Below are 18,492 nucleotides of genomic sequence, written 5' to 3' on the forward strand. Positions count from 1 at the left end.
TTAAGCTTGATATTATCTCATGATTGCAGCCTGTAATGAAATTTAAGAGCATAGTGGCCTTCGCCCAAGTGGAATTTGAAGCTGTGGCACCCTTTGCATGAGCTGGGTCAGCCTAACACTGGTCAGGCTTTTCACCTTGTGTTCAGAGATTAAGTAAACCTTACATATGCTCTGTTCAACACATTTATGTGTCTCAGTGTAAAGTGATTCTAATCCCTAAATAATGTTAATTTTCACAGCTTGTCTTTCACTCTGTCTGTGGCAGGAGATCAGAGTGAACTTTCAGTTCTGCAGAGCGGGGCCGTTGCAGTGCTCGCTCAGCTGGAGCAGCTGTGCTGGGCGTGGAGAGCACCGAGTCAGAGCCTGGTGCAGCAGCACTGAGAGGAGCGTGCTGTCCGAGCCCTGCCCTGTGCTGGCCTGTGTCCCTGTGTGCCACCAAACACGAGCTCAGTGTCCCCTCTCTCCTGCAGGTATTCAAACCATCGATTCCACCCAGGCGTTGTTCCTGCCCATCGGAGCGTCCGTGTCTCTCCTAGTTATGTTCTTCTTCTTCGACTCAGTTCAAGTTGTCTTTACAATATGCACAGCAGGTGACTAAGTTTTCTTGTCTTTATAAGATTTGGAATAGAACAGAAAGTATTGGTATAATTTAATTTTGTTGGTAAGAATTATAATACATATCACAGTACATTAAAAAGAAGAATTGTCAGGTTTCACAGTTGTATTTTCATGTCTGTGTAGCTATAAATAAACAAGTATTATTTGAGAAGTATTTTCCACTGAGAGATGTGCTGAACCTACTGAACTATAAATTGCCAGAGGTCTAAACGTGCCCAGATGTGTTGTTTTGCATGAAGTTCACTTTTATAAATCGATGCTCAGAACTGTACATGAAGCACTTCATGGGAAATAACTTTGAGGATCCTGTCCAGAGACTTTTTTCCTACTTTAATTTCGGTTTTGCTTTAATACAGTTTCTCTGTTTCTGGTCTCACTAACATTTGAATATTAGTGTCTTGCACTGCTTGAATTTAGAACAAAATTGAAATTTACCTGCAAATAAGTTGCAGATCCTCTAGTCCTGTTTAACATTCACATTTTGTGTTTTAAATAAATGCCAGGGCATCGCTTTTTGGAAAATTTTGGCCTATTATATTTTTGCAATTCTTAAGAGACCAGCTGCTGTTGAGAGTAGCAAGATTCTTCCTACTGCTGCAGATACACAGCAGCTTCTAAAAATTGTACTCACTCCACATACTGAGTCTGTGAAGATTTTTAAACTCCTGAATACCCCTCATCCTCTCCTACTTCACTGCAGGCTTTGCCCTTATGGTTTAACTCCTGAGCTGTGCCAGCCTCTTAAACAGGGCTGATATTGATGGTGAAATTTAAATCTGTAGTCTTGAGATGCCTGTCTAATTCTACCTCCTGTAGAGACCTGTTGAATTCTGCTTTTATAACTTATGACATGTATGTTCTTTCCTATTAAAAAAATACTTCAGATAGATTCTACTGTATGCTAGATATGAGAGAAATATTTACAAACAAATATTTAAGATGTTCCGAGGAAAGATTTATGACAAACGAGGAATTTTAACTTGTTGGGGTTATTGGTATATTTATTTTTAAAATGACCTTGGATTTTGTAATTTTATTTTAACACTTCTGTGTGTAACGAGAGGATCCTGTGTCCCTTGGGGTTTGTTGTAGGTCTCAGGGGACTGGGGGTCAGTGCTCTTGGGTATCTTTATTCTTGAACCTGGTTTTATGGTAGGTTCATGCTCTTCCTTGGGCTTGCATCAGGGGAGGGACCCTGCTGGAGTTGCAAACCTGGGGCTGTGGAACTTGGTCCCACCAAGCTCAAGTCATGCTATTTTACATCCTCTGTAGCTAGGAGGGGCTGATGTGGGGGACTTCTAAATTACAGCTGATGTCTGGTTTCTTAAAGCCCTCTCAAATCTTCCTCTCACAGAGATTTGCCTTTCAGGGAAGAGTCAGGAGCAGTGTAGGTGCAGCAAGCAGCCAAGGCCAGGACCCAGTTCTTGGCGGAGGGCAGAGCCCCAGAGCTGGCATTGCCTGCAGACAGGAGTTAAGCCAAGGGACTCCCAGCTGGATCATGAGGCTGGAGGGGACGGGAGCCTTGGGGCTGGAAGGCTGAACAGTCAGGAGCCACGCTGGGAGCAGCTCCTTGGTGCAGTTGAACTCCCACCCTGAACGAGCCCAGCTTGGGGACACTGGGGCAGGAGGTGCAGGGCTCCCTGCTGGGCAGAGCTGGAGGGGAGGAGAGGAGAGGAGAGGAGAGAGTCCAAGGGCAAAGAAGGTTGAGCCTGTCCTGGGGGGCCAGGGTAGGGAGCAGGGAGGGTGGGCAGCACTCAGGGCAGCAGGGGCACAGGGTTCCTGGGCAGTGTTCTTTGCCAGGCACCTCCAAAGAGGTTCTTAGTGCAGTTTGTGCAGAGGTGCCACAATGTTCGTTCTTTCCCTACCGCTGTGGTTTTCTTCCCCCCTCTGAAATCTTGCTAGAACTGTTGGGTTTTCATAGTGCTGTTTGTATGCAGACACTTTTGAAATTCTCTTTTTAGAGTAAGTTCTCCTTTTTTTGTTTTGTTTCAAATCTTCCTCCCACCAGAAAGGAAAGATGTGGTTTGACCAAAAGAATTTTTCTCTGGTTGGCTTAAACTGTGTAGAGAACAGCTTGAACTGTAAGACCATGTTTGATTCTGTCCCATCGTCTTCATTTGAGAAGAAAAATCCCTTTTAAAAACCAGCAACAAAAATTTTTAAAGGAAGAAGTAGAAGACAGCACAAAGATCTGAATTGCAGCATGCAGAAAGTTCCAAAACTTCTATTTTCATGGCAGTCTGTTCTTGCTGCAGTTTTGGATGTGTGCTGCTGACATGTCTGTGTCTCCACGCCCTGGTGCTCCATCCTTTTAAATAGTCCTTTAAAAAAACTGGAAGGAAAAATGATTATGAATACCAGCAGTTACAAAATGTTTTTAAAAATGTGTGGGTGGGATAAGTATGCTGCTTGAAAAAGAAAATGTTTATGGAAATAGTCTGTTTGGATATTTATGTATTTTTATCATTCTGTTTTCAAAAACCTAAAGCACTTTATATTTTAAAAAACTGAGGTTGTCAGCTACTGACTATAAGTTATCTGAAGTTGTACTGTGTTTTAGTAATGAATAAAGAGTTTTGAGTGAGATGGGAGAAGAAATTACTATCCAAGTTAAAAAGTGGAAAAAACCCCTCTATTATGCTGTGTCTGTGTCATATGTTGAAAATTTGTAAGAAAATCTCAGAACTAATTTGTAGTAGTTTTTTTTTTTTCTCAGAATGTGAAAATTGGGGTTTTTTTGCTGACATGATCATGAATAAATTTAAGACTTTTTTTTTTAGGGTTTGGGGATGGGGCATTGCATTCCTTTGAGAGCTTTTGTTTTATTTCAGTCTGAAGGCTCACTTTGTGCAGAAAACCTCAGAGCTTTGAGCTGCTCATGCTGGAATAATACTGAGCATATGATAATAGGACATTGTTGCAAGAGCTTTTTCAAATTGGAGAAGCATGTTTGTGTACTGTAGAAATTAGGTCTGAATGTCCTAATATTACCTTTTCTTCTTTTCATAGTCCTTGCAACAATAGCTTTTGCTTTCCTTCTGCTCCCGATGTGCCAGTACTTAACACGGCCTTGTTCACCTCAAAACAAGTAAGGACTTGAGCAATCCTTTGCTCCTCTTCTTGTGTGTTATATTTCTTTCTTTTAATGAGAATTCTTTAATAAGCATTAACCTCAGGACTGATGTTTGTGCAGTTTTTTTTGTGCCAGCATTATGCTTCCACTGTGAAAGTAGGAAGCACAATTTCTGTACATCGCTTGCCAGCCTGGGAAATGTAATACCATTACATGGGTCTAGATTTTCCAACAGTGATTTTTAATAAGTTTGGCTTCTTTTGGCTGAGACTTTAGAGTTTGGGCTTGGCATTGGATTTTAATGTTTGTTAACATTGGACTCTGGATTTTAATGGCGGCTTCTTTGAAGACTGTAGTTAATGCAGTGGAAATTACAGTTGTTAGTGTCTTGTTTTGAAACTAATTTTATTTTTTAACCTTGTGATTTGAGTTCATATTGCTAAAAGCACTATCTTAGGTGGTGCTAGGAATGTTGGCGATTTCAAGAGAGGTGCCAAGATTTACAGGATTTTTTCCATATCTGCAGTTCATGCTTCACACACAGTATTTGAATGTGAGGAAGGCTTTTATTTTGTTGCTGTTTTGGTACCTATTTGTGGCAAAGGAACTTCCCTTCAGTTGTTCTTGGCACCTTTCATCAGCACTTGAGCCATGTTCCAACAGTGTCCATTTTCTGTTCTTTAAATGGAAACATAAAGTCTTCCAGCTGATGTTTGTGTGTTGTTCTAGGATTTCCTTTGGCTGCTGTGGGCGTTTCACTGCTGCTGAGTTGCTCTCGTTTTCTCTGTCTGTGATGCTTGTCCTTATCTGGGTGCTAACTGGCCACTGGCTCCTAATGGATGGTGAGTATGTGAATTAAGGGGTTTTACTGCTGGTTTGTGCCTCTTCTGACACATGTGCCTGGTGATGATGGGTGAAATTTGCTATTATTAATGGCTTGGCTGCTGAGCTGTGTGGCAGACTCCCTGAAGAGCCACTGCCAGCAACATGGCAGGGGAGTGCTTGGAACACCTGTTTTTCTGGTTTGTAAAAGCTTCCAGGGAAGTGCCAGAACACTCCTGCAAGATATTCTGCACCTGTGTGGTGTAGGGTGAATGGCCAGATTGAGTTAAAGATGTGTGGAGACAGTGGTTGTTTATGATTCATAGCTTGATTCTAAAAATTGGATTAATTTTTGGTGTGCATCTTGTTGTTTATTGGTTCTGATGCTCAAATGATTTGTTGTGAAGCAGCTCACAGTAGTTGGTTGGCTTTGATCTCTGCGATGCTGGCCTTGTGTGATGAGATGGGCGAAACTGGCAGTCAGCCAGCTGGCTTGAGGGTGTGATTGATTGTGGTTTTTTTCATGGTGGTTGACCTGAATTCACAGCTTACTATTCCAAAAAGGAGCCTTCCTCCTTCCCTCCTGCCTTCCAGATCTCTTGTGCTAGCTCTGGCACTTAGTTAATCACATGGTAAACTGATCCAGCTCACTAGAATGGCAGCATACTTGGGTTTTGCCAGCCTGTTTTTCTGCAGCTGCAGTGAGATGAATTGGATTATTTTGTAGTCAGGTGTGTGCTAAATTTGGCAGAAGGTAAGTGGCAGATGATGGAATCTGAGGGGATGGAGTGGGTATAATAGCAAAGGCATGAAGGAGTAGCCAGGAGCAAGACCTCTGCTTCTCAGCAGTGTCAGGCAGCTCAATTGGCTTAGGACATGGTGTAATGGCAGGCTGAGGTCGTGCTTGCTTGAGGAAAAATTGCTGCAACATTACCTGCCCTTGAAATTGTTTGTTACAATAGAAAACATTTATCCTATCAGTTTACAGCTCCTTCTAAATGAGGTAGCAGCAGCACATCCTTAGCACTGAAACCTCTCATGGCACCATCATTCTTTCTTTTGTATGTGGGCACTATGCTTCATTCATAGTTTGAACTGCTTTGGAAGTCCCACCTGTTGTATGAAAGGGAAATACCTTTTAAAATAGCAGATGGTAAATGAAAAAATGCAGACAAAGTCTGTTTTGTGATAAGCAGAGTAGCCCACCATGAAATTGAGGGTGACCCTTGATCTGCAGTAGCTGCAATGCGAAAAGGAATGTCAAGTGTGGATTTTGGCAGAATCTGAAGAGATGTCTACACTGAGGTATCAGCAGAAGTATTTAGTTTAAAATAGTTATTTTTGTGAATGTTTCAGTCTGACATGTTGGACTTTGAAGTAATTCATCTACAGAGCTCTGAGCTGCTGGTGCAGAGTGGTGTCTGGTTTCTACTTCTCTTGGAGGTTTTTTATGATTTACTGGATTGTGTCGCTGCTGTCTTGCTTTGAATTATTTTATGTAGTGTATTAAGGGAATTTGAACTATATAGGTGATTCTTCTGTCATTTGTTCAAATCTAATTCAGTCAGTGTTTGCCAGTGACACTAAACAGGGAGTAGCTTTTATTGGCCTTTGTCAGGAAGCAGACCGGAGCTTTAGTCCTCATCGTGTGCTGCCGTGTGAGGATCCCATGGTCTCTGCGTTCCGTGACCGAGTCCTGGGGAGGCCAGGGGCTCACCCGTGCTCCTGTCCTGAAGGCAGCCTGGCAGCTCTGGCTGTGCCCGGCCGCGGGGATCCTGTTTGGCCCTTGTTGGGAACGTGCTGCCCATTGGCTCCTCCTGAGCAGCAGCACCTGGAGAGCCCTGGGCAGTTGAGTCTGTCAGGGAAAGAGCTTTGCAGCTCGACAGCTGAGGACAACATGGGAAATACTTCTTGGTAATTGCCAGGCCTTACGAAATCGAGGTGTGGCTGTTCCTGCTGGAACAGCCTTCAGTGCCCTAATCCTACCCTGCTGCTGCCTGCAGAGCCCTTGGCTGAAGTGGTTCTAAAGGCAGGGACGTCTTGCAGGGCAGAGTGAGCCCGTCTTGGCTCCGGGGGGCTGTTCTGGCATGTGGTGATGCACCTTTATAGGTACTGAAATGCATATTTCTCACAGCAGATTGCTGGAAGACAGAATCACCAAGGATGGTCACTGTTCCATGGTAAAGCCTGGCTAAAATGAAAGCTTTCCTAAATAGTGGACAGAGCTGGAGATGTACAACAGGAATGCTATAGTTGTATGGAATATCTGTAGCTACAGAGTGAATGGCATGGTCATGGATACTCCAGGAGCTGCTGCAGCAATCTGTTTTTACTCCCTTCTTTTAAAATACACTTTCATCAGATCAGAGCTTCACCTGGTGAAGTTAAAGCCTCCCCAGCTTACACAGTGCTTTGTAAACCAGACTCTGCAGCAGCATCTTGGAGCTTTCACCTGCTCTGGATGCAGGAGAGCTGGAAAGCTGCCAGTGTCTAACCACATATGCAAGAATATTCTTAATCCTCAGAATATCCCTGTTCCATAAGGACTGTGTTTGCAGGGACTCTGGAGTTAATTTGCTCTGTTAATTGACAGTTAACTCCTTCAGTGCTTTCTTATTCAGCCTTGTTAACCCATTGCCCAGCACTTGCAAACCAAAGCTGCTGGTTGTGTGGCTGCTCTACCCTCTTTTGTCTTTCTCTCATATTTGGCTTTTTTTCTTAATGATTTGAAGTATATTTCAGTGCAGATCTGCCTTATATAGTTTGTCAACACTGATGCATGAGCTTGGATAGGGAAACTGGCTTTCATTTAGAGAAGTCTATTGACTGCACTTTGGCCCATATTACTTGTACCCTCTTGAGCATTCCTGCTTGTTTTTTAAATTTACCAGTATTTCTTAAAGCATTTGCAAAACTGTTTAATTATTAGCATGTCACTGTCAGCTGAAGGATTTTTTCCATCTTCTTTTCTACCCAGTATTTGCTTAGTTTGATGCCTTGTGCTTGTGGCTGGGTTCACTTCAGTGAGAGAAAAATGGAGTGTGTGAACAATAGATAAAACTCATACTGGTTACAGTATTTCCATTTCTCATTAATTATAACCTGGAAATCCTCTCCTAAATATAGGCTTACTTGAGCTATTATTAACAATGGTTTTAGAGAAACCTCTTTGATTTGAAACAGTCTGTTCCCTTGTATTTGCTGTTCTGCTGAGGAAGTCTGTAACTCAGGGCTCTACTGAATTACTGAATGCAGTTCTTTTTCCTGCTGCTTTGCTGTGTCAAATTCTGTAAACCTCAATAATTTGCTCGCATTTTGTGACTCAGGGTCCATCTTTATGTCAGCGACCCCACTGCTTTGTTAAAACTGGCTGCTGTGACACTTGGGGTTGTGCTAAGGTTGCCAGTTCTCAGGAGAGAAGATGGGCTTGGCAGAACTGCTGGGATGCAGCCCCTGGGCACTGCAGGCAGCCACGCTGGCAGGAGGCCTAGGACATGTTTATCCCTTGAATGTGTATGGATGTGTTTCCCTAGTGAGTGGATGGCAGATCTTCCCAGCTTTCAGGTGAAATACAAGTTGTAGGTGGCTTCACAGCCCCATAATTACAGCCTGAGAATCCAGAGGTTAATTTGTCCATTTTGGCTGAGTCCAGCTGTTACACTGGTGGGCATGTGCACAATGAATTGGCTTCCCTGGCAGTTCCAGTTGGCAAAAATGGGATTGTAACTTCTTAAAAATTGTGTCATGTTAGACCAAGACATTTTGTGACAAATGTCTGCATGATTGACTGTAATGTGATCCCAGCAGGGCTCCATTATTCCTTGCAAATAGACTGATATCATAGATGAAAACTGATTTGCTTTTATTTTAAGTATTTCTTCGGGGATTTACTTGTAACCAGTAGAAATAGATTCAGTTGTCAGTTGAGTATCCTTGGTAGATGAGGCTGGGCTCAAAGAAGCAGGCAATGACACAAATGTGAAGACTGGGTTTTTGTTTAAAATCTTACCTTTCTACCCTGACACAATTCGCCTTGGTACAGAGTGAAAATCTGAGCTGTGTCATGTTGTTCAGCTCACTGATCTGGATGAAAACTCACCCTTAGGAGGGATTAAATAAAAACTTACCCATATTTTTTCTCCTAAGCTGTCACACACATTTTGGTTATTGGGAAATCCTGGATATCTAAGTGATGATGTTTCATGATATTCAGGCAGTCTTGCACAGTCTTGCCCAAGCAGAAGTTTGGTTTGAGTGGGTTTTTGTCAGACCAAGTTGTAACAAGTCATGTTGTAGCCATGCCCTTTCTGAATTAAGACTCAAGGATCTTATTTATTTTATGCATTTCTTAGAAAACCCAGTAGAGGAAAAGTAGAGGTTTGTGTTTGGGGCACAGAGAATTCAGAGTTGTTTTGTTGCCTCTGTTTTAAAGTAGGTAGTCAGGGTTGTACAGGGGAGATGGCGTCCCTAGGACATGGAAACATTTCTTTGTGGTGGTGGTGGAAGTTGAGTGGAACTGGCGGTTGTGCCTGCAGAGGGATCTCTGAGTCAAGGGGATGTGTTTGCAGTTGGCTCCTGAATGTATTTTGACTTTGATTAACCCTGGTAAGAAGAATGTCACTGTCTGGAAATGGTAGACAGTCATCTAGTGCATGCAGAGCTGCACAGGGGCAAACAGAGGCTTCTTTGGGGTCCTGGAGGGGAGATACTTTCTTGGGATTGGTGTTTTTCTGTTTGTTCTGCTATTTTTAATGAACTAATGATGTCTTGCATTTTGTAGCTCTGGCTATGGGCCTGTGTGTTGCAATGATAGCCTTTGTCCGGCTGCCGAGCCTGAAGGTTTCCTGCTTGCTGCTCTCTGGGTTACTAATTTATGATGTCTTTTGGGTAAGTGTTTGGTTTGGTTTTGCTAAAATTGGTTTTATGCTTTGGATTTGTAATCGGCCTTGGGCCTGTTTTACATGAATTGTACCGGTATGAAGGAAATTTCCTCAATACTGGTTTTGAGGAAATCTGGAAAAGCCAGAAGATTGGCTCCACCACTCCATTCTGAGATGCTGAATTCTACAACAGGATACAAAAAAGTTTCCTTGATAATTACTTAAAATAAAGCAGAAATAAGATTAGAATATTTTGACTTCTGCATATTATAAAAAAAAAAAAAAAACCTGAATTTGGACCTCAGATTTTGAAAGCTGGCTGAAGATGCAAACAAGCATTTCCCACACACACAGACAGAGCTGTGTCCACACTGGCACAGGGCACACGTGCTGACTCCTAATTAGCAGTGAAATCTGCAGAACAGGAATGCGAATGGACTTACAGCCAGACAGGGTGGCATAAAATCTTAGTGCACTTCTACAAGGAACCTGACAGAATGTGTTCTGTAATAGCAAGAGGGGTTTGTTTTACCTTTGCGTAACACCAAGCACTGATCCAGGGCAGCCAGAGATTCCAGTGGGATGGGCTGTAGCATCAAAGCCATAAAAGCCTGTTGGAGACAAGGGCTGCCTCATTCCATTTATGAGTAAGCACTGCACTCACCCTCTTCTCTGTTCTGCAGATCCCTTCCATTTTCATGGTGCTTTTATCTGCATTTGTCATCCCACACTATCTGCTTGTTGTCCAGACGGGTCCTTTGCCAAAGGATCTCTTGATATCAGAAAGTATATTCCAGTTATTCTTGAGGATTAAAAATTTCCATCTGAATTTTTGCAATACATTTTGCCTTTTGTCATCATCAGGAAAGTAGCCTTTATTTTCTTGAATAGCAAAGCAAAAATTCAGCTTGAGTTGCTGTGTAATTGCAGTTTGTGACTTCTGATTACCTTGCTCTGCAGGTCTTTTTTTCTGCCTACATCTTTAACAGCAATGTTATGGTGAAAGTGGCCACACAACCAGCTGATAACCCCCTGGATGTGTTATCCCGGAAACTTCACCTGGGACCAAATGTCGGCAGAGATGTTCCCCGTCTGTCACTGCCTGGCAAACTTGTATTCCCAAGGTAAAAGCTTCTTTTACTGTAGTACATGAGAAATGTTTTCCCTCCGTATCTTTACTAGTACTAATTCTGTTGGAAAATCAAGGAATGTAATGAGCAGTGAGGACTGGACACTTTGCTTACTCAGAGCAGGATGCACTTCTTGACATTTGTGAGAGTTCTGCAGCCTGATGATTGCTAGTGTGACCTCACATTTAAAAGAAGAAGATGTGAGGTTTAGTATAACATCAGAACAGTCTGAATTACTGTGTAATCGCAGATGACTGGGAAGGGGTTGGAAACTGATCTAAGCAAGGGTGGCTTACCAGGCAAGCGCAGTGCTGAAGGGAGATTATTCCACATGTCACTGCTCAGGGGTTCCCTGGTGGGGCAGTAAGCTCAGTGCAGCAGCAGGCAGGCAGTAAGTTTTGTTACTGTGTTACTGTTGATTTAGATGTTGAGATGCTGAAATTACAGGGATTAAAAGATCAGAGATTATCGTTGATTGTCTGCAGCGATAAAATCAAAATTGTTTACTTTGTCAACTTTGCGATATGAAATCACAAAGTTGACAAAGTGAACAATTTTCATGAAAAATATCTTCATTTTAAGATATAGATGATTTTTGTTCTTAATCTTTTTCACAATTGGCTCTTCTCTGAGAATCTGGCAAGACTAGTTTTCTGTTTTGTCTGAATGTCCAAAATGGGTGCACTGCCTTGTTTTAGATCTGCATGCATGGGGATGAAGATGCACTTTAATGGCAATCAAAAGATCAAAGGGCCAGCTGGTCCCTCCCATCAGCACTGAGGAGGGAGAGGACTGTAATACTGGGTCAGTGGATCTGTTTCATTAAGTGATTTAATGGCAAAGGCAGCTTAAACACTACTGAGAGAAGGAAACTGGTTTGGAGCAATGTCATCCCTGCCCAAATGGGTTTGAGTACAGCTGAGGAAAACCTCATTAGCCAGCATTGGGTTCATGTGCAAGTTTGCCAGTAGAGAGGCTATGCCAAATGAAGCTCAAAACCACAGTGGAGGAGTCTAGAGCTCGTCACGTTTTGTTTTGACCATGAACCCAATTCCAGTTGCTCTTTAGTTCCACAGGCAGCCACTTCTCCATGCTGGGGATTGGAGATATTGTGATGCCAGGGCTTCTGCTCTGCTTTGTCCTGCGTTACGATAACTACAAAAAACAAGCCAACAGCGATTCCTGCGGCGCCCCAGGACCAGGGAACATCTCTGGGCGCATGCAGAAGGTCTCCTACTTTCACTGCACACTTATTGGCTATTTTGTAGGTGAGTAATTAGTTCAATATTAAGAGCTGTCTAAGTGAGCAGATGTGGGATTATTGTAGTAGGTTTAAAAGATGATGAAAGCAAGTGTAAAGAGGCTTTGAGAGGATGCTTGGTTATGTTCTTTTTAATCCTCCTCTCTTTGCTTTTATTGGCATAGTCTAGGGAGAAAAAGCCCTTCTATAGTCTTCAAGATTTTTTTTTGGTAGCTATTGTATTTTATTTAGAGGATGAAAGAGAGTATCGGTGTGCTTTTGTTAGCACTTGCACTTTGCTTCACTGGCTTAAAAAGTGTTGTAGCTCATACCTGAGTGATGGGGAAAATATGGAAGTCTCCAGATAAATTATGCTGTGCATACTACATAGCAAATTTAAGCAATTCACCTAGGCAATTCCTGCATTCTTGTATTCTGATCTTGACATAGTAGTACATACAGAAAATCATCAATAGTTACAACTGGAGTGCTTTTTATAATTTGCTGTAGCCAGCCCTTTTCTGCCTAATATAAAACAGGCTCTTCCCTCCAGCCAGGGCATGCATGTGCATATCCTGACCTCCCACGGCCCTTCTGAGGCTGAAAAGGCAAGATAATTTCCTACCAATAGCCTTTCTTCCCCCACACCTTGATTTCCCCCCTACATTCCCTTCTGGCAAGTCTCCAGGAAAGCAATTCCTGATGAATACAGCCCTTCCTCTGAGCCCTGGCTGCTCAGGCCAGGGGCCACAGACCAGCAGTCTCGAGCAGCATTTCAGTGCCATGCAGTCTGCTTCCCCCTCCACCTTTTGCTGTATTTTTTCTGAATTATTCTTGGCTTAGTTTGAGATCCAAAACTGGACCAAGTGGTTCAACACAGCCTAATACTAAAATAGAATAATTTTTCACTGTTTTGTTGTTTTAACTGCATTCAGGGAAGGCAAAGCACAGAGAAGTAACTTTTCCTCACCTCTCAGAATGGGGGTGAAGGAAGCCTCAGTGGATGAAATGCTGAGAACATCCACCTGCAAACTGAAGATATTTACAGTGACTTTTTTCTCTTATAGGTTTATTAACTGCAACAGTAGCTTCTCGTATTCACCGGGCAGCCCAGCCTGCCCTGCTCTATTTGGTACCATTCACTTTATTGCCACTCCTCACCATGGCCTATTTAAAGGTAAGAGGGGAGGACACGGGGCAGCAGGGTCAGTGTCCTTGCACTGGCAGCAGCTCTCAGGAGGATGATGTGTGTCCCTGACAGTCCTGGCCCAGCACAGAGTAACCACTGCTCTTGGGTCAGTCTTCTTTTCAGAGCACTGAGCAAGTGAGAGATGAGTTCCTGAAGTAGAAGATCATTAATGCAGATAAAGTACCAGTAGTTCTAATCAAATAAATTCTGAAATACGCATTTCTGTTTTAATTGAATAAGTGAATTTGTCCTTGTCCTGTTGGTCATGAAATACCACATGCACAAGTTTGAACAGTGATTGGAGAGGCAGAACCTTGCTTGCCTCTTTTTAGTCACCTGTTCTGAACAGAAATTGTAAAATTTAATTTTCCTGTTCCAGGGCTGTTGTTGAAGCATGCATCTAGCACTCTGCAGAGCAGAACATAAGAAAGGGCAGGATTTTCAACATGAGTAATTATTTCCTTCCCATCAGAAACCTATTTTGGCTTTATCTGCTCTAAAAGACATTCTGGCCTGACAGGGAGAGGATTTATTTTTACTGTCTTTATTGTAATTTGCAAAACGGGTGAAGAATACATTTGCTCTAAGATGTGTTTGCAATTCTGTGTGCATTTTAAAATGTGAATTCTAAGCAGAGTTGAGTGTTTCTGAGGGCACGGTCCTTGTGCTGTTTCCCTGCCTAGGGCGATCTACGTCGCATGTGGTCTGAGCCTTTCCACTCCAAGTCCAGCAGCTCCCGTTTCCTGGAAGTATGATGGAACAGACAGGAAGTGACCTGAACTTCTGCCTTGGTCCTTTTCACTTTAACTTGTGGCTTTGTTGTCTCCTAAAGCTGGACTGGCTGGTACTTGGGAAGGTACCAGCGATGGGACACGTATGAAAGGACTTTGTATTAAAGGAGTGAAAGAAACAAAAGCTGAAATCCCAGAGCTCCGTGTGACTCCGTATCTCCCTGCAGATGTGGAACTGGGGACCCTTTGTGCAACTGCAGCCACTTTCCTCTTTTCCTCACTCAGATGGATTAGTACCAGACTATTACCTTTGTGAGAGAGGAAGAGACAAGACTTGAAACTAAAAACGGCTTGAAGTCGTTCAAAAACTTGTGAACACTAAACGCAAAAACAGTTCAGCAAACCGAGGCTTCTTCAGAGAACCCCTCATGGACATTGGGACCAGTTTCCTGCGGGACTTCGGTTTTGAAAAGAACTGAGACAGAAGGTCTTCTGTCACAATATTGGGTTTTTTTGATTTATTAAATATTTCCTGTGGTGTGAGGTTACTTATTAAATCCACAGACATCGAGTGACTTCTTGCAGTATACATATAAAAATTTGTTGTAACAAGTTACATTTCCACCCAGATGTCATATTGCAGTGAAAAAGGGCACGATTTTTATACATATATATATACACACATATAGATATATATATGAATAAATAAAAAGGAAAACCTGCTAAGATCATGCTGTGTAGCAGACAGGGGCTTGCTGTAATTTTTAGCATGTAGCGCAGTTACTCTGGCTTTATGTATATGGATCTACAATGAGCTGCTGTTTTTCCCCCCTCCTACAACTGAACCTGCAGTTTAAAACCAAGTGTAGTATTTGTACTGGTTGTACCATGAACTTTAGGGGATATTTGATTTGATCAATGTAGCAAACTAGGGAAGAAAAAAGTTCAAACTCAGCCCTGTGTGTCTGAGGGGGGAGGAGGTGGGGGTGTCTTTTTCCTTTTTTTTCCTCCTTTTTTTAATATTTTTTTTTCTTTTTACAAACAGCTCCCTTGCAGGTTTTTAGTAGTTCCTTCTTGACCAGTGCATGTATTATAGCAGCAATTGTCTTTGTGCTTTCTGATCATAGTAATGTATCACTTGTAAATACATTTTTTCTATTTTCTATTTTTTTGTATTTTTTGCATTTTGTTTCATTAGTGTGCTGTATTTTTCCATGCCCCTGCCCCTCAAAGAAAAAAAAAAAAGAAAAAAGAAAAACTGTCCTTTACTGTTGTGACTGGTTGGAATTTGTTTTTTTTGACTGCTTTCTACCTGTAGCCTGTTAAAATGTGGATTTTTGTCTTTCTTTTCTAAAACCAGCAGTTCCAGTTGTTACTTTATTGACTGAAAGGTTTCCCTGAGGTAACTAAACTTTTTTTCCTTTCAAGTACTGTGCCAAGCGGGGTTTGGGGAGCTCTCCTGAGAGCTCACAGCTCTTGTTAGGTGACAGATGCTGGGAAGTGTTAGTGGCACGGGATAAGGAGGAATGTTGGAGACTGACTCTGAGCACTGAGGTGACTTTGGGACTGGTTTCGTTCCAGGTAAGGGAGGGGTTGATCAAACACCTGAAGCCCTCAGCGCTGTTGGTGGTACAAGAAGAGCATATTGGACATGGCAGGAAATTTTGTCCAGCCACATGTGTGCTGTCTTTAATGTCATTAATTAACCCCTTCCTCTGTTCTCAGGCAGGTCTGGCACAGGTGGCAGGGGCCCTGATGCCTCTGAGCTGGCTGGGATGCACTTCCAAGACAGCTGGAATGTCCCAGGATAAACAGTAAGACACAGCTCAGCCATGCTGGGGGAGGGTTGGTGGTGATGAGATTTAGCAAACATGGGTGGGTGTGGCAAGGGGGACACTGGGACATCATCTCTCTTTCACACACACTCCCCCTGAGTTCTTTTCTTTCCCTTAGCTGAAAGCATTCCCTCTACCATGTGCCTGCAGTGGTCATCCTCAGGTAACTATATTTTTTAAATGAAATTAATAGTTCTTCATGAGAATCTGCTTTTTCTGTTCATGACAGGTGTCAGGTCCCAGAATTGCTTGGGACAGTAGAAAGGCATCAGTTTTGAGCCTCAAACATGAAGTGAATAAATACTGAGGTGGGTATTCAAATAAAAAGGGTTTTTTTGCAGTGGAGTAACAAATTCAGCTTCACTTCATTGCAGCTTTATCTGCCTAGCCTTTGCACCTACCTGACAATTGTGCACAGCTCAGGCGCCATCAGCTTCACAGCAGTTCCCTCCTTTGGAATTATTTCTTTGTAATTCCTCTGGAATTAAAATACAAGGTCTTTCTCTGTTTTGCAGCAGCATTTTTAGGCCATACCTGCCAAGTGTCTTTATGAACAATTTCTACAGTTAGAGAAGCATTCTGGAGAAAGTTCTAGAAGTGCTAATTGATAAATACTTCATGAGAATTAATTTAGCTTCCCCAAAAATGCCTGGTCTTCCTTGTTAAGCTGTCTTGCCTCCCTGCACTCTGTGCCCTTCTCTTGCACCAGGAGACCTGAGCGAGCCCTTACTGAGCCCTCTGTCCCTGCCCCTCATATTGTGCTGGGTCCCACCCAGGTGAGCACCCACTGCACTGGAAAGGGTTTACTGCCCCTTCAGCTGGCAGGAAAAGGATTTTGGTGCTTGGCAGAGGTTCACTGAGGTTTAACTGTACTAAGAAAAAGTGCTTTCCCAGAGCTTTAAGTTAAAGCTGCAAAGCTCTGTTCCACAGCTCTCCTCAAACCATTCAGGGGGATTAGAAATGGATCCTACCTGGCTGCTCAGCTGTGGGCTCTCCCTGTACAGATGGACCTTTGGTCTATGTCTTTCCAGTCTGATGTGTCTCCTCTGCTTGAGGATCAAGCTGTACAGGGTACTTTGGGTCCTCTGGATTTTGGGAGACTGTGCAGGACCTGGGTTCCTGTCCCCGTTGGCTCTGGTACAGCTGCTGATGCCTTCTTTGTTGAGCTCCTTAATGCACTAGGCACAAGGTCCTGCAGTGAGACTGCCCAGCTGCCTGCCCCTTCTTCTAGAAAGCTGCCAAAAATAACTATTTTAATAGCTGACTAATATAAATCTCCTTGCAAGAGGTAAAAAGCTGGCAAAAAAGTGATAGACCAGAGCATGCTTACAGCACAGTTGTTAGGACACGGACCAGAGCTGTTGTGTACAAATCTGCTGACAGGTCTGGTACTCTGCTGCATCTTTGAGAACAGTAAGCTTAGAAATGGTCCTGTTTGTATGCTGATATTTCCCTAAGGTCAGACTTCACCTTACAGACATGATGAATTCCAAAATTTGAATTTGAAATTAGTTTTTTCATTCAAGTAACAGCACTGTCACATTTTTTTATCACTATTCCATGTCTATTCTATTATTCTTCCAGGCACTTTGCTTTTTTACTTCAGGATGTTTTTCAAATATACTATTTTCCATATTTTTCCCAAATTCCAACATAACCTGAATGCATGGCTGTTGCCAGGTCTGTGTTGAGAGTGAGGGCTCTCAACTTAGGTGAAACAAAGATCTAATTTAAAATCAGAATAAATTTGTCTTTTTTTTCAGATCAGCTCATCTCCCTTTAGTCTGTAGGGAACTCACAAGGAAGAGTCTGAGCTACATGATACAAAAGCTATCAGGTCTAGGGCACGGCAGAAGTAACTCCTAGTTACTGTAACTATGTTTTCTAAGAAAGGATTCTAGTTCAGCCTCCACCTGCTTCATGCCTCATAACCAGTTTCACGTACTCCTAGAGCATTATGGGGCAAAACCACAAAGTCCTTGAGAAGTGTAGCTTTTGTTCTTGAAAAGTGACTTATCTCCTTCCCCACTTGTTTCTAATTTATGTATAACCTGATTTTCCCATCTCTGTGCCCCAGCTTTGCAATGTTAGCTGTTTGGCAGTTGAGAGAAAGTTGGGGCTTCATGTGTGAACAGACCCTTTTCTCCAAGGAGAGCCTGGCCCTGCCCATGCCTGGGTTTGTGCTGTCTGAGGGTGGCTTGGTTAAAAGCTGCTGATTTAATGCTGCAAAACTCGTTTGTGTTTTGCCCTTTCAGCAGTTCCTCTGCAACAGCCCTGAGGAGCAGACACACTCTTCACACAAAGTTCTCTCAGCAGGCAGCAGCAAGGAGCAAGCTTGAAGTATCTTGCTCTGAGTAAAACCACTGCTTTGCTCCGGGAGCTCTGGGACATTGTGTGTGTAATCATGCTGTTTTACCCCCAAAGCAGTGCAGTGTCACAGGGCACTGAGTGCTCTTGCTGAACCTTGTGGCAGCAGGGAAAAACTTTCAGAAAGCTTTTGCACACTTTTTTTTTTTTTTTTTTCTACCTCAAGTTTGTAGGTTCTCTCTCCACTGAGGTGGTCACAGCCAGCATGATGGGTGACAGGGATGGTTTCATTCTGCTCTCCAGAGAAACTGTAGCAAATTAGAGCTGGTAATGAGGGAGGCTGAGGGTGAAGAGGGGCATCAGCAAGCACTGACAGCACAGCAGATCTAAGAGAAGCACCTGGACGAAAGGGGAAATGGGCTGGCAGAAGTGTGACTGACTGTGCTGGCTCACTGGGGATTCAGCTGGAGCTCAGCATAACAGGAACTGCATTGCTGAAGTCCTCACATCCCTGCAGGTCCTGTTCTGAGTGGCTGCAAGGAGAAGTTAAGTGTAAAATAGTATCTCCACATCTTCAGGTAGCATCACTGCAGCAATCAAAGAGGAAATATAGGCTGAAATCAAGCTTCATCCAGAGAAGCCCTCTATAATTTACAGTACATTCAAG

At 42.9% G+C, this 18,492-nt stretch overlaps 1 protein-coding gene across 3 annotated transcripts in view; it reads left to right on the plus strand.

Moving 5' to 3' along the window:
- Nucleotides 1-14,848, plus strand: part of SPPL3 (signal peptide peptidase like 3) — a 56,251-nt gene extending 41,403 nt beyond the window's left edge. For all 3 annotated transcript variants that reach the window (XM_021549915.4, XM_085593054.1, XM_085593055.1), the window contains 8 exons: nucleotides 471-590; nucleotides 3,628-3,706; nucleotides 4,421-4,533; nucleotides 9,294-9,400; nucleotides 10,354-10,517; nucleotides 11,592-11,791; nucleotides 12,831-12,940; nucleotides 13,636-14,848. In XM_021549915.4, the coding sequence (XP_021405590.1) occupies nucleotides 471-590; nucleotides 3,628-3,706; nucleotides 4,421-4,533; nucleotides 9,294-9,400; nucleotides 10,354-10,517; nucleotides 11,592-11,791; nucleotides 12,831-12,940; nucleotides 13,636-13,707 (965 nt within the window). In that variant the 3' untranslated portion in view covers nucleotides 13,708-14,848. The remainder of the gene's footprint in view (nucleotides 1-470; nucleotides 591-3,627; nucleotides 3,707-4,420; nucleotides 4,534-9,293; nucleotides 9,401-10,353; nucleotides 10,518-11,591; nucleotides 11,792-12,830; nucleotides 12,941-13,635) is intronic.
- Nucleotides 14,849-18,492: the final 3,644 nt, after the last annotated feature.

Source organism: Lonchura striata, chromosome 15 (genome assembly GCF_050655825.1).
Source record: "Lonchura striata isolate lonStrDom1 chromosome 15, ASM5065582v1, whole genome shotgun sequence".
Classification (NCBI taxonomy): Eukaryota; Metazoa; Chordata; class Aves; order Passeriformes; family Estrildidae; genus Lonchura; species Lonchura striata.